General features: G+C 42.3%; 2 protein-coding genes across 6 annotated transcripts in view; one reads left to right on the top strand and one right to left on the bottom strand.

The window, feature by feature from the left end:
- Positions 1-3,979: 3,979 nt before the first annotated feature.
- Positions 3,980-8,599, top strand: LOC105505364 (chromosome unknown open reading frame, human C1orf162). Of its 3 annotated transcripts, none has more exons than XM_011933186.1 (6): positions 3,980-4,139; positions 6,132-6,179; positions 6,925-6,994; positions 7,461-7,555; positions 7,813-7,862; positions 8,070-8,599. In XM_011933186.1, exons 2-6 carry the CDS (start codon positions 6,143-6,145, stop codon positions 8,208-8,210), a joined length of 393 nt encoding a protein of 130 aa, XP_011788576.1. In that variant the 5' UTR covers positions 3,980-4,139; positions 6,132-6,142; the 3' UTR covers positions 8,211-8,599. The 3 variants fall into 3 exon arrangements, with proteins under 3 accessions (XP_011788576.1, XP_011788575.1, XP_011788577.1); XM_011933185.1 differs by having other exon boundaries at positions 7,738-7,862; XM_011933187.1 differs by lacking the exon at positions 7,461-7,555 and having other exon boundaries at positions 7,738-7,862.
- Positions 8,600-14,066: 5,467 nt separating this feature from the next.
- The window catches only part of LOC105505363 (adenosine receptor A3), an 83,080-nt gene continuing 81,230 nt past the window's right edge, over positions 14,067-15,916 (bottom strand). For all 3 annotated transcript variants that reach the window (XM_011933181.1, XM_011933183.1, XM_011933179.1), the window contains one exon: positions 14,067-14,475. In XM_011933181.1, the coding sequence (XP_011788571.1) occupies positions 14,405-14,475 (71 nt within the window). In that variant the 3' untranslated portion in view covers positions 14,067-14,404. The remainder of the gene's footprint in view (positions 14,476-15,916) is intronic.

The raw sequence follows: 15,916 nt of genomic DNA, 5'->3' as shown, positions 1-15,916 counted from the left end.
AAAAGATCGACCCAAAATCTCAGTAGATTAATATGGAAAAGTTTACTTTTTGCTCATATGGAATCTACTGAAGGTCCAAGTGACTCCCCAAAGAAACTGTCTTCCATATGCTGACTCAATGATCCAGGGTTAGAACTCTCACCTTCACCTTCCCATCATAAAATCTCCATTGTTGGGGGAGAGGGTCAGAGGAGGTCTTGCATCAGCAATTAAATGCTTTGACTAAATGGGACATGCATCACTTCATTCACTGCCCATTGGCCAGAACTTGTCGCATGACATTACCCAACCACAAGGGAGGCTCCACACAAGAAGGAGAGGAGAACTGGCTGTTAGTGAGAACTAGTACTGTCTACCACACAATTCTAGATCTCTTTTGTGAGCCCCAGATCTGTGCATCCAACTGCTCTCTCAACATCTTTACCTGAATGTTCCACTGGCACCCCAAATCCAATGTGTCCAAAATTCAACTCATTATTTTTTCCCAATCCTATAACCCCTTCTTTTATATTCTCAATGTTAGTTGATGGATACAACACAGGAAACGTAGTTATTGCCACCTCCCCTCTCTCTCTTACTTTCCTGTCACACCTAATAAATGACTAGACTCATCACCTATCTGCTCTACCTCTTCCCCATGGCCATTGCCTCTATTCAGATCATCCTAGTTTCTCACTTGGAACTCTCAACACCAAAGGATTCTTCACCCACTGTTTGGCACCTCACTGGTGCCCGCTACACTCTGTTGCCTAAACCCAAATGTGTTTGTGTTAGTCCTCTTCAGCAGTCGTTCCATTGCCTATAAGGGTAAAGTATGTTTAGGGCCTGCCATTACCTGATTTTATCTATCCTCTCCAGCCTTTCCCCTTCCATTCCCCACCCTTATCCTATCCTCATTCCCCATAGCATCACCTATGCTGAAATACTTGCATTTCCCCAAACTCAAGCATTGTGCCAAAGCATGCCCTTGTTTACCCTCTCCCTCTACCTCTATGAGGCTTTTCTTGACACCTATCCTCCCTCCTTATCGTGTAGCCTGACCCCTTTGTTCATTGCGTCTCACTCTATCCTGTACAGATGTCTCATATCTGCAATATTTCATTATGTTTATGTGACTGGCCAGTCTGGAACATGCTTTTGTAGGTGAATGAACATCTCTCTCTCTCTACAAGAGACAGATCCTGCAAGTCAAGAACTATGTCTTACTCATTATTGAACCTCCACAGCTTGACAGGGTGTTTGGGTAGGTGCTAAGTAAATGTCTGATTAATTAGTTAATCCTCCCTCTAAGTCTTGAACTACCGCTGTTTCCTTCTCTGGCTCCTCTTCCTCCTTCTTGCCCTTTGGTGGTATCTTTGATCATTATCTGATCTTTCATCCCCCATTGTTTTTGCTGCCACTTTCCTAAATATCTCTCAAATCCATATATATCTCTTCATCACTCTACTGCTACCATCCTAGTCCACGTTACTATTACCCTCCTCAACTGGATCATTGCAGTAATCTCTCAACCGGTCTATTCGTATCTATTCTGGCTAACTTCCAATCTGTTTGCTCCAGTTTTAGTGATTGTTCCATAATGCAAGCCTGATCATGTCACCCTTGTTTAAATATGTTTAGTACAGATAAACCCACTTCTCTTAAAGACAAAAGTTGTAAGGGACTGGCCCCTTCCTGCCTATTCAACCTCATCCTCATCATGCTCCACCCTCTGCCCACACCCCAGTGCCACCTCACATACTTCCTCTTTCAGTTTTTGTCAAACTGGTCTCTTTTTTTTTCTTTTCCCTTCAACTTCCTACCCTCCTTCTGGCACAGGGTTTTTAAATGTTCTGTTCCCTCCGAACTTTCCCTTCCTCTTGGTCTAGTGGAACTCCAACTCACATTTCTGATTTCAGTTTAAGTGTTGGGTCGTTTTGTTTTATTTTTTGGCTCTAGGAAGGCTTCCCTGGTCCTCTTCCCCTCTGTTGTAGGCATCCTTGGCACAGGGTCCTGATCCTTCACAGCACACTTAACAATCACAATTTGCCATTTCTTTGTGTGGTAAGGGCCTCCTTTACTAGTGTGAAAGTTCCATGAAGGCAGGCCCTCATGCTCATCATAATATCCTCAAAGCTTAGAATGGGACATAGCACATAGTAAATGTTCAATAAATGTTTTGGAGTAAGTGAATGAAGAAATGAATTATCTCAGCAACTGAGGTTCAAAAACTTGAAGTAATCATTGACTCATCCTACTGTTTTATTCCCCATATCCAGGTCCCAAGTTATATGTCCTCCAATTTTATGATCCCTGTGGTTTCAGCCCACACCCTTACTACACAATACCCAGAATATCCCCATACCCTCTAGTTTCTTTGTCTCTACCCAAAATTTATCTTATATGATATGGTACAATCTGTCATAAAGGTTATATTTACCATGTTATATCTCAATCAAAAAATATTTAGTGTTTATTTTTTAAATATTTTAAATATATCTTGCTTGGATTTAAAGCTCCCCACCATCTGGCTAAAATCCACCTATGTCAACTATTTTTCATCTCCCACCCTCTCCAAATGCCTCTCCCTATTTATTTATTTATTTAAGCACCCTGTCACTCAGGCTGAAGTGCAACGGCATGGTCATGACTCACTACAGCCTCAAACTCCTGGGCGCAAAGGATCCTCCTCCCTCAACCTCCCAAAGTGCTGGATTACAGGCGTCAACCACCACACCCAGCCAAAATGTTCCACTCTTGAACTGTGCTAATATCCCAGAAATACATCACTTGAATTTCAGCAACCAACCCTGGGCTTAGGGCACCTCTCCCACAGCCCTTTCTTCCTCCATCCACCCAAAGCCTATCTGTGCTCAAGGTTTACCTGCACACATCCTTGCCTGATTTTTCCAGCTCTGCCAGCTGTGAGTTACTCTTCTCTCCACCTGAAAACCTCTTCCTCAGACTCTATGCCTGGCTAGCTCCTGCTCATAGTTCTCTAAGTGGAAATGTCCACTCCTTAGAGAAGCCTTCCGCAGCCCTCCATCTTCTCTAAAGATATTCTCCCAGTGTATTCTCTCTAGCTAGAACTCTGTTTCTTTCCCTCATGGCCCTAATGCAATGTGTCATTGACTTATCATTTCCTTGTTTTTCATTTCTCTTCTCAATTAGGTGGTAGAGTCCATGAGGCAAGGAACTTTTCTGCCTTGCTCTCCAAAAAACCTATAATAACCTGGTCAGTTATTAAACCCATATAACCTGGTCAGGCACGGTGGCTCACGTCTGTTATCCCAGCACTTTGGGAGACTGAGGCAGGCAGATCACATGAGGTCAGGAGTTCAAGACCAGCCTGACCAACGTGGTGAAACCCGTCTCTACTAAAAATGCAAAATTAGCCCGGCATGGTGGCGCATGCCTGTAATCTTGGGAGGCTGAGGCAGGAGAATTGCTTGAGCCCAGGAGGTGGAGGTTGCAGTGAGCTGAGGTTGCACCACTATACTCCAGCCTGGGCAACAAGCATGAAATTCTGTCTCAAAAAGAAAAAAAGAAAAAAAAAAACCTATAACACCAGCCCACTGTATGGCCTATATCATTTACTTAATTAGTATATTTATTAATATTATTTTACAAAAAAATTTATAAAGAAATGATTCGCCTTCCCTTTGAAGGCATCTCAATACTCTTAACACATTTGAAGTCTGCACAGCTAGTACTTAACTCTTAACACTGTTTGCTCTTCGTTTTTCGTTATCAGCCTCATCTCCCTGGTTAGAATAGATGAGATTATAAGGTTTTTGATGGCAATAATAATGTCATACTGATGCGATCTCCACAGTAAATCTGGCACAGTGGTTAAAGTAAATACTTAATAAATATTTAATTAGCAAGAAACCTGTCTTACCTCCTTACATTCTGGCATTCATGTGTCAGACACAAAGAAAAGTTACAAAAGAAAGATTGAAAAATCATAATGTTGACCTCAAAGAGGAAGCCTACCCTTGAGTTTAGACAGGATCTTTGCGACACACAATGTGATGCTGGAAGTGGCAGGGGCAGTAATCTTTATTTCGTCATTTCTGAAACATAGGAGAGGTAACGGAAGCAAGTGAAATGCTCAATCTTGGACGATTGCTTCGTATGACCGGACTTTTTCTTGAAAGGTAAATGCATTTGCCACATGCTCTTAATCTAGATTAAATAATCACTCACCAAAAGAAAGTGTCGTCTAATTGTTAGTGGCTTCTATCGCTCGTTTTATTTGGTGCGGGAAGGGTTGTATTTGAATGGTTCTATTTAGTTGATGGATTTTACAGCAGTCAGTAAGATTCTCCAATGCTGGATGAAACGTGAAAAAGTATATATAGCACTGCTTCTATTTTAATTTATGCTTTTGCCAAATGTTTGGGTTGTGCTTAAAAGGAAATGTATTTCCTGCTTTTCTTGGCCTGGATTTGTGAGTAACTATTTCCCTGTGTGTGATGATTTTGTCCATTTATGTGAAAGTTCGGGTGGAGTGGCCTAACGTTTTCACAACAGCTATGGTAACATTTTTGTAAATTCAGAACTGCTGCTGTGAATTTCAGGATTTTACAGGAACCTATGATCCTATCTTCTTCCACCTCTCCAGTGGCAAAGCCTAGTGTAAGCTCATATTCTGTTTAGCACCAATGTGTATTTCAATATTTTAAAAATATTATGTCAATATTTAAAAAATATTATGTCAATATTTTATGATGGTCTGCAAAGAGCACCTTTGACTTACCATTTAGAAAAGGAGCAAAATGTGTCAGAATAATTACCACTGCCGATTCTGCTGCAGACTGTGGGCTTCCTATTCTCGTGGCTCAGACTCCTCACCACATTTTCCCGTTGGCCCCTTTCTTATCTGACATTGCATGATCTAAAAATGTTTTGTGAATTGTAAGATACTTGGTAATGTTGCTGTTGCTGCTATTGTGACAGGTACAGGGAGATGAGGTGTCCTCCCAGCCCTCCCACAGGTCCAAGGACTTGGAAGTTAACTTATGAGAACTGAACAATACAACAATAAATAATTGATGACATTTGTTTAAAGAAATGACCTTAAAATATAGAAGAAATAACAAAGCCAAAACATTTTCCCATGAGTTTGCCTAAATATGAAGTAACATTTTGGCCCCCTAAAAAAAAAATCAGGGAGGCATATAATGTTTTATGCACAAAAATATGTTTCATTGTAATTGATTTAAATAAAAATGGAAACAATTCTATCAAGTGGAGAATTTGTTAAGCAAGTTATAGTACATAGCTAGAGCAGAAAGACCCATCACCACTAAAAATGTTATAAAAAGTTTTTAGTGACATAGAAGAATGTGTATGGCAAAATGCTAAATATAAAAGGAAGATATAACCTCTTATAAAAAGAAATATCTCAACTAGCTTTTTAAAAAATGCCTGGAAGTCTGACTAAAAGGAAAGACACTAAAAATATTAATGAGTAGTAGGAGTTTGGGTGATTTCACTTTTCTGCCTATAAATGCTTTATACATTTTGATATAAAGCCTAAACAAGACTATTGGCAGACTTGAGAAGATAATACGTGAGCAGATTAGAAGTGTCTAATGAGGTCTAGAGTAAGGATCTCCAAGAGCAAGTTTGTTAAAGTTTATGTAGCAATGCCAGGGAGGAGTAAGACTGATACATCAGACCCAGTTGGCAGTCAATATAAAAATCATCCATTCATCTTCTCATACTTACTTCAGTTCAGTGCTTACCAAGCGAGATTATGATTTTCATTGGCATTCTTATATATTCCCCTGATAGGCAAAATTCACTGATTGCACCAACATGTACCTTATATTATTTTGGTTTATACATCAGTCTCCTGTGAGTTGGTTGGTGGGAATCAGTTCTGGAAAAATCAGTCAATTCTTGGTGCCCTGATAAGATCAAATTTCTGGACCTGCAAACCTGAAGGCTGGCTGCTGGGCTGCAGAAACAACACCAGAGTTGTTGACCTCTGATGAGTGGTCTGTGACCACTGATGGCACTAGAACACCCACAAATTGCCTCTCATTGTTACTACTCTTATATGACAATCACAGTCTCAGAGCCGGCCCTTCAGCTGGCTCTCCTCTCCAAGCTTTCTAAGAGATACCTTGTTTTATTTTCAGGGGATGACAGCATGGGAGGGATTAGCTCCACATCTAAACCCTACACTGGTGAGTTTATGACAGGAATAATTACCTGCCTCACTTCTGAGTTAAAATAACTAGAAATTGTGCTGAAGGGCTGTAATGGAAAGGCACTAGCTAGTGCGTTTCTGAAGTTGGAAGAATCCAATTTTACCAGGATACAGAATCTAATGCCAGGAGGGGTAAAAGGGGAAATCACAGAGACCTGCCTGGCCCTCCAAATCTGAGTAGAGTGTCTCTGCTCAATATCAAACTAGGTGGGTCATTCTCCCCTATTTGTGTAGGCATTGGAAAAACCACTGTGGCTGTTTTCGGCTATGCACTGTTAATAGCTGCTCTGCAAAAAGAGCAAACAAAAAAGGGCAGCGGTTTCACGGTCAAATTCCCCAAGGACTTTGGCAAGCATTTGTTGTTCCTCCCTAGCTGGGAGATGCTTTCCTTAGGTCAGAAGGAGCACATCTCTTCAGGGGTCCCTATTAAAATCTTTGAGGAGGGCAACACATGAGATTTTTTTTTTTTTTTAATCAAAGGGACACTAGGCTTGTATGTCATTTATGTAGCTGATTTTTAAGTTCCAGTTCTAATTTTCATTTAAAAGTACTTAGAATCTAAACAACAACGTTCTCTCATTTTTGTAAGAGTTGCAGGCCCATCCTTAATTTCTACTGGCTGCTTGGGTAGAATGGGGCACGTGGGGACATTTAAGCTGGAAGGATATCATGAAAAGTGACAGATACACTAATACACTAATTCCTTGTATGTTTTCTTGTAGAAAAACAAGGCCCTTTCTCCACAGCAGCCCCAACAACTAGCCCTGCACCCTGTCTCTCTAACCACCACAAGTAAATGAGCATTCTCCCATCTGTTTCATCTTGTGCCACATAGGATCTGATGTTGTGTTGACAGCCTTGGCTTAGGGACTTGGGCAGGGAGACTGGGGAGAAAGGACTAGAAACAGTAAAAGAAAAAAGTCAGTTTGTGATCTCAGGAGTATGGCTCTTAATTTGGCATCCCCTAAGCTTCAAGAGATCCATGGATCCCCTGAGCTTATAGGTAAAATTTGCTGGGTGGGGAATTATGAACATTGTGTGGGTTGAGGGAGGGGGAGAGGAAGAGGCCACAGCTTTCTCTGAGGCCTCGAATGGATGTGAAACTCCAAAGCAAAAGCTGAAAACCACTGGGTGAAAATTCATTAGTCAGTGTGAAAACAGTTTCAGGAGTCCATCCACAGGCAGGAAAGGTTTCACTCTTTAGGAAAGACCTTCAAAAGCCCAACAGTTCATCCTCTGCCTTTCTCTGCCAAAACAGCAAAAAACATTTAATCCTTGCCTTTTGTGCTGGGGTTCTACTGACGCTGCTGCTGACAGCCTTTATCTTCCTCATCATAAAGAGCTACAGAAAATGTAAGTGGTCTCCAAGGGATACGACAGCCCTTCTCTGTCTGCCATTGATACTAGAATTAGCTATGAGTGAGTAATGGGAGGAGGTAGCGGAGGGTGCAGTGGGATAAATCCCTTCATTTTTCTTCTGCCCTGCCCCCCACCCACCTGCCAACACCTCCTCCCCACCCCACCCTTCACCCAAGATCGGAGGGAGAGGTTTCCCATTTTCCCAGGCCCATTGCTGAGATGGGTCTCTCTTCTTTTGGGCACCATGGCAGGTCACTCCAAGGCCCGGGCCCCGGATCCTCACTCAGATCCTCTGGCCAAGGTAAGATGACCACACTGTTTTGGCGACACTGAAAGGCTACCATCATTGGAATTCCCCTCCATACTCTGAATTATCTACTAGCATGGTGGGATTGATTTCCAGACACTGGGCAAGTGATTCTTTGACCAAAGTGCTCAGGTTGCTTCTAAAGAGCAACGTTTTGCTCCAAACTGAACTCACTCCTTCCTCCTTTTTCTCCCTCTGCAGCTTTCATCCATCCCAGGGGAATCACTTACCTATGCCAGCATGACTTTCAAACTCTCAGAAGATAAGAGCAATCAGTTGGCTGAGAACCATCCTGCAGACTTTGACCCCATTGTCTATGCTCAAATTAAAGTGACAAACTAACCCGGCTTTTCCAATGAGGCTTGAATCCATTTCCTCTCATCTTGGCCCCATCTTCACATATCACTTTCCCTTTTTTACAAATTTTGGACCACCACCTGTGTGAAACTGCAGTCAGAGTTGTTTAGGTGTGATCTGGCAACACTATCCAGCAGCTTTGGAGACCAATGGTCAGTTTTTTCCTGGCCAGAGCAAAGATTGAAGGCCCTCCCACTTGAACTGACAGCCTGTGAGCCCCTTGGGGGCATAGACTGCCTTCCTTGGACCTTTCCAAAGTGTGTGGTATGGAGGTCAGTGCACAGAGTATTCACCCAGCATCATGAGTCAACTTGGGAGGAGTCAACCAAATGAACAATCTACCAAGAATTTCAAATAAAGTCAAACCCCCCACAGTGCTGCCTCTATCTTTATTATTTATTTTTCTGTTCCTGACACCTTCTCCAGAGGTCAAGACTAAAAGTGCAGAGCTCATTCACAGCCAAAAACACCACCAAAAGTGATGGCACTTGGAAACAAGCTCAGATTTGATTGGGTGCAGGTACCACACTATGCCACTAACTAGCAGCATTCATTTAGGCAAACTTGTTAAACTTTTCAAGGCTTAAGTCTTTCATCTTGAAAACAGAGATAACACTTACCACTAATATTTAGTATGAGGATTAAATGAAATATCTTATACATAAGCATTCTACACATCCCAGAGCTCTACACAAACACAAGGTCCCTACTGTATAAAGCACTATGCAAATGGAGATTTCTACCTGCATCCTATAGCATAAGAGATATGCATAACAATATCATATGAGAACCAAAGATAAAGATTAATCTAAACATTAATTCCCCCAAAACCCCAATGAATAATCACATACAAAAATCCCATTAAAAATATCATCAGGTGAATCCCAAAGGTGAACAACAACAAAATATCAGTAAGATTATTTTTCACTGGGCAGGCTTACTCTGAATTTCCTATGTAAACCATTAACAAGATAGCAAATCCAGAAAAATGTATAAAAATAAATAATAAAAGTTATATGGGAAAGCTAGCCCTTGCAGCTAACTAAAAGTACCTGTTTTATTAAGCATCACTAATTAAAGCAATATGTTAATGGTACATGAATAAATAAATCAATTCAATAGAATTTAAAGACCAGAAATACATCAAAATACATAAGGAAATTTAGAGTACGATGAAGATGGCATAAGAAATCATTTGGGAGAAACTGGTTTATTCTATAAGTTGTATTAAGATAACTAGACAACCATGTAAATGAAAATAAAGTAGGATCCATATTTCACTTCTCATATGAAAATAAATCCCAGGCATGTCAAAAAATTTAACTGTGAAAAAATCATAAAAGCACTAGAAGAAAATATAGGAGAATTTTTTAAAATATTTTTGTAGAGCATGCCCTTTGAATGTATGTCACAAAGCCCAGAAACCAGAAAAGATTAAATTGACTTCTAAAGTACAATTAAAAAGTCCAAAGTGGCCGGGCGCGGTGGCTCAAGCCTGTAATCCCAGCACTTTGGGAGGCCGAGACGGGCGGATCACGAGGTCAGGAGATCGAAACCATTCTGGCTAACACGGTGAAACCCCGTCTCTACTAAAAATACAAAAAAATTAGCCGGGCGAGGTGGCGGGCGTCTGTAGTCCCAGCTACTTGGGAGGCTGAGGCAGGAGAATGGCGTGAACCCGGGAGGTGGAGCTTGCAGTGAGCTGAGATCCGGCCACTGCACTCCAGTGGGGGCAGAGCGAGACTCTGTCTCAAAAAAAAAAAAAAAAAAAAGTCCAAAGTACCATTAAAATGTGAAAAGGCAAATGACAAGCTTAGAAAACACTTGCAAAGCATCTTATAGACAAATAAAAATCATTTGTAAATCAACAGGGGAAAAAATGAACAACTCAATAGAAAGGACAAGGGATGGGTGGGCAATTTGTAGGAGAGAATATACAAATGGCTGAAATATATGAAAAGATACTTGACTTCACTCATAATAAGGGAAATAATGATTACAACAACAATTAGATAATTTTTTTCCATCAGTAAGACTGGCAAAATTCAAAAAGTTTGCTAACAAACTGGGCAAGACTGGGGGGAACCAAGACACACATACACTACTGGTGGGAGACCACATTGGTACAGCTACCACAGAAGACCATTTGGCAAAAGCCAACAACATTCCAAATTCTTTTCTAAGAATTTATAAATAATCCTATTTCTAAGGATTTATCCTACTCAAATACATGGAAAATTGCCTACATAACTTGAATTGCAACAGTAATCAAATTGGCTATAACTCACCGAGGCTTATTACACTTTTAGTACAAATCTAAGTGAGTGGCATGTATTCATGGGATCCTCACAGAACACTGTGAGGTTACAATTATTACAAATTTTAGATACAGAAATGGAGGCACAGAGAGGTTAAGTAACTTGCCCAAGTTCACATTGCTGCTAAGTAGCGGCACTGGAACTCAACCCTGGGTAGGCTGGATCCAGAGTTTGCACGTTTATCCATTATGCTCGATTCTCTGAAACAGCAAAAGATTGAGAAAATCTTCACAGTACACGGAGAGGGGACTGGTTCATTCAGTGTAATGTAACCGTTAAAAAGAATGAGGCAGTTCTGTATGTTCTAATAAAAACAGATACCTATGATATACTGCAAACTGTTGAACAGAATTCTGAATATGCTCTACTCATGTGTAGTACAGTATATGTGTATCTATCTGTCTATCTATCTATCTATCTATCTATCTATATATATATATTTTTTTTTTTTTTTTTTTTTTGAGACGGAGTCTCGCTCTGTGGCCCGGGCTGGAGTGCAGTGGCGCGATCTCAGCTCATTGCAAGCTCCGCCTCCCGGGTTCACGCCATTCTCCTGCCTCAGCCTCCCGCGTAGCTGGAACTACAGGCGCCCGCCACCTCGCCCGGCTAGTTTTTTGTATTTTCTAGTAGAGACAGGGTTTCACCATCTTAGCCAGGATAGTCTCGATCTCCTGACCTCGTGATCCGCCCGTCTCGGCCTCCCAAAGTGCCGGGATTACAGGCTTGAGCCACCGCGCCCGGCCGTATCTATATATTTAGTATATCTCTGGAAGAAAACACAATGAACGGTCTTGGTGATGGCCTCTGGGGAGGGGAAATTGCTACCTGTGGGACTGAGGATCCCTAAATATATAGATATAAATAAGAGGACTCAGCAGACAGAAACCAAAGTATCGTCTTTATTATGAACATGGTCAACACTGGAGAATAGAGCTTATAACTACAGCTGCAAAGAAGTTCAGAATACTGAACCCCCCAACTGAGTTATTAGCTGCACCAGAGCACGCCCACCCCTCCCAACAAGCAATGCAGTTGTTCAGCCTGCCCCTAAGGAGCTGCAGAAGAGATCATGTGCTCTTTCAAAGCTGTACCCAAAAGAGTAAAAGAGGAAGAGGAAGAGAGAAAGTATGTATGTCCAGTTCCTACTCCCATGTCAGACAGCCCCCTCTACTTCCCATAGAGGGGTCACGGAGGAGTGTTTCCTTAATGGAACTCAGTCTACACCAAAGGAAGCAGGAGTGGGACAGAAAGCACCCACCACAGAACTTTCAAAAATACATTAAATAATATTTTGGGGTCCGGGTGTGGTGGCTCTTGCCTGTAATTCTAGCCCTTTGGGAGGCCAAGGCAGAAAGATTGCTTGAGCCCCAAAATTTGAGACCAGTCTGGGCAACATAGGGAGACCCCATCTTTACAAAAAATAAAATAATTAGCCAGGCATGGTGGTGCACACCTGTGGGCCCAGCTGCTTGGGGTGGTGAGGTGGGAGGATTACTTGAGCCCAGGAGGTTGAGGCTGCCGTGAGCCAAGATTACACCACTGTACTCCAGCCTGGGTGGCAGAATGAGTCTCTGTCATAATAATAATAATAATAATAATAATAACAACTTGCAAAATCAAGTTAAGAAAATTGAAGTCCAAGGAGATGAAATAATTCATTTAATGACACCTGGCTAAAAATAAATGGCAGAACAAAAATTTAAATCAAGTCCTCTGGCTTCAAATTCTTTGCATCTGGCCTCCACACCAAGCTGCCCCACAGCACTTACGGTGGCAAGGAGACGAGAAAGGCAAAGAGTCAGGTGACGTGATCCAGAGAGCATGTTCTTTCTGAGAGAGAGCAGCTGCTGCTGGAAGCTGGATTTTGAGGGAGAAGCCAGTGGAAGAGAGTTTAATTTAAAAAAGAAGTAGTCTGTCTGTGGGAGTGAACAGGTCTAGAAGAAAGACGGGTTTAAGGGAGATAGTTCAGTGAGGCGGCCACAGCACCACCAGGGCAGCCAGCCCCACGAGGGCAGCAGAGACCCAGGAATGGCCTTCTCTCGTTCGCTGATCTTAGGAAGTGCACACAGGGAGGCCTCTTGAGCTTTCAACTGTTCCCAAATTTGGGGCTGACATCAAACAATTCTGCCATCCCTGAAGCTAGAGGCCATATCAGCTTTCCAGTTCAGGGCCAGCACCTTTTAAACACAGTGGCAAGAGTAGAGTAAGCACTATCACATGGCTATCTACTTGTATAAGAAATATCAAATTAATTGCTCTTTCCTGTTTTCTTGAAGCTGCCCATTTTTTTTAAACGGTATAGCCCTAAACAGAGTCTTGTTTTTTTTGTCTTCACACTATGCAGCCAGCCTTGATGGAGGATAAAATGAGTAATTAAATGACTGACCCCAGATTCAAAGATCTTTGCTAGGTAAGAGCAGTACAAAGGCTCTTGAATCCTGGATCATGGAATCAGAACAAATCTATAGGGAAATAGTTCTCCAGACATCGTGAGTGTAGATCTTCCAAGACATCTGTAGATGTCTTCATCTGCTGTGGAAGATCTATGTCTGCTATCTCGCCTTGCAGAACGGAATGTCCTAACCGAACCCAAACTGGATTGCTATTTGCAGAACTGATGGGTTAATGACCCTGTTTGTTTAAAATCAATACAGGGCCACAGGGGAAGAATTGGGGCTGTTTTGTGGCTAAGGGAAAAGAGAGCACTTTTGATGTTGTTTGATCTGAGCCTCTGGCAGGAATGTGGGTTGTTCGGAAACACAGAGGTGGGGTATCCACACCCTCATCTCTTCCCATCAGGCCGTTGAGTAGCTGTGAATTCCCTACCTTTGGGGAGAGGAGTTAGGGTGGAAGCTGAAGGAAGTGTGTTCATGAAAGATTTTGTGGGAGTCTGGATGTAAACACGCAGGGCATGTGCAGAATCATATCAACAAACAACCTCTCTGTTCCAACTCTGCTCAGACCAGAAGGCCACTTGAGTACCCTGAGGACTGAGGCTGGCCAGCATGCCCATTAGAAGAGATCATGGCACGGTGAAAAGCAGGCTTGTGAAGACGGCAGCACAGACAGTGATGGGGAGGCCCTGAAAACTCCCAGAAATAGCAGGAGAGGCCCTATATGGGGACAGAGGGTGTAGATATGCAGGTGGGAGCTAAGAGTGTTGGTGATTCTGGCATGAATGGCAATATAACCTCATTCACACCCATGGCTGCTGATGTCTTGTTCTTGATTTGTTTTTCCCGATTTGAATGACTATTTCACTTAAGCTATTACAACTTGGTTTCTCATTGATCAAAAGCAGCATCCCTTTAGTCAGGTGGCAGTTTCCCATAAAGGATGAGAAGAATGGCCTTTTCACCAAGAGAATCTGACAACCCCACTGATTTAGTCTATCTCCCTTTCTTTGGGTTGGGCAGCATTTGATACCAATTCAGAAATGAGTTAGAATATTATTCTTTGAAAGAAACCTTTCCAGAAATACTTTTACAGTGATACCCTAGAAGAAGTTACTCATACCTTGGAGTTCATTCAACACTGGCTAGGAATTTATTGGCTAAAAAAATACAAGTGATTTCCTGGCCCCCGATCCAGATTCTCCGCCTCTTCTTCACCTCTGACTGATGGAATGCATGAGAACTAAGATCTTGAGATGTTATTTGAGTGCAGCCTTGCTCGGGTGTGGTCTATCATAGCTCCTCGGACTACCGCCGTTGTTACCTGGCTGCAAATGATTGCTGGCAAGGATAGAGGGTCCTTCAGAATTCCTGGGAGATCAGAATCAGTTTCTGGGGTGTGGGCCATTTGTCATGGTGATTATTCTGTTGTAGCATCACTTTATTTATGAACCAAAGAAATCTTCAGTCACATCTGTTCAGTAGGAGCCATTTCCTTTGGAGTCAGGACACGTGAGAAGGGCTTCAAAGAGCTGCCTACTTTGTTGGGGAATAGAAAGGGAAAATGGAGTTGAGACCTATTGCCTACCCCTGAAGAGTGTTTCTGCAGCAAAAGTTCCAAACTCTATCATGGGGGGTTCATGGGGACTAAACACAAGTTTATTTTCAGGGCCGAGATCAGATATCATTACTGCAAAGCTCATCAGTAGGAAAGTCAATAGGAAGGCTTGGTACACAGAGATTGCAATCACCTCTCACCAAGTTTTGGTGATGTGAACACAACTGAACTTCTTCAGAACCCAAGAATGTCAAAGCTAGGAGCCTTGGTTCAGGCTGCCACATTTCAACTGCCTGAGTTTGAGGAAGCAGGCCATGGCTGCAACAGGCTGTACAACTTCTTGCTAAAAAGGAATAGCACTGAGTTCTACTGCCTCATCTTTCATAGTATCATGTGCCTTTCCTTTAGAGCACTGACTCCAGGTGGCAATGTTACATTTGGGTGTTGATGTGTGATAGTTTGTCTTCCTCCCCCCTCTACAAGTTCCATGGACACAAATGGCATTTGTTTTGCCCATCTTTGTATCCCCAGCATCTAGCTAGCATGGTCATTTTTTGTTGAACTAATAAATAAAAATATTGGGGAGTATGAGAATGAGACCCTCAATTTCTAGAGAAGAAAACAGACCCAGAAAAGTATAAAGTTGCCCAAGGTCACACCTTGAAAAGTGATAATGGTTTTAGCAAAAACCTAGACTACAATTGTGTCCCAAAGGGAATGGTCTTGGGCAGACCTGAGAAAGGCATTGTCTTTACCACATGCCCCACCTTCGCAGCTCCCAAGGCTGCTAGAGGACAAAAGGTCAAGAATGCTATGGGAGCCGCTACTTTCCTTTCTTTAGGGCTCTTATTCTGACCACAGGAACAAAATATCACAGGGAAAGCATGAGGCCTTGCAGCCTTTGCTTTGCATTTCAGATTCTTCTGGTTATGGATCCTGGTGTGTCACTAGCAAGGGTTACTAGGAGTGTTTTTCTCTTTTTTTCTGAAATGTTTTTCTTCTACACTTCCATACCCATGGGAGGTTGCAGTCTGTTTTATAATTATGCCTACAGACTCTTCATTGCCTAAGGTGGTTTCTGAGAATAAAAAGAAAAATGTAAAACTACTATTAGCCAAACAGTGGCAACTGTGCAATGTTCTTTCTGCTCTGTGTACACTTTAGAGGTTGGCATATTTGCCACACGTTGGTCTGGAGGATTCTCTGAACAGTAAGACCGGCCTTGTCTTACTGACCAGTCATGTCTCTGGTGCTGCCCCAAAGGGAAAGGTGGGCACACAGTCCCTTCTCTATTTAGGAACGGGGCGAGCTAAAGATCAGGCTTGAGGCAGAAGAATCACTTGAACCTGGGAGGTGGATGTTGCAGTGAGCTGAGATCAAGCAACTGTACTCCAGCCTGGGCAACAGAGCTTGACAATGTCT

The sequence above is a fragment of the Colobus angolensis genome, unplaced genomic scaffold (genome assembly GCF_000951035.1).
Source record: "Colobus angolensis palliatus isolate OR3802 unplaced genomic scaffold, Cang.pa_1.0 Scaffold124, whole genome shotgun sequence".
Lineage (NCBI taxonomy): Eukaryota > Metazoa > Chordata > Mammalia > Primates > Cercopithecidae > Colobus > Colobus angolensis.
Note: the sequence above shows the minus strand (reverse complement) of the source record. Positions and strands in the feature narration are given on the sequence as shown.

Bases quoted from the DNA above. Each gene is read 5' to 3' on its own strand.
- LOC105505364 (XM_011933185.1), top strand. From the start codon at position 6,143: ATGGGAGGGATTAGCTCCACATCTAAACCCTACACTG. The intron at 7,556-7,737 runs GTAAGTGGTCTC...CCTTCACCCAAG, and splicing joins CATAAAGAGCTACAGAAAAT to ATCGGAGGGAGAGGTTTCCC. The intron at 7,863-8,069 runs GTAAGATGACCA...CTCCCTCTGCAG, and splicing joins ACTCAGATCCTCTGGCCAAG to CTTTCATCCATCCCAGGGGA.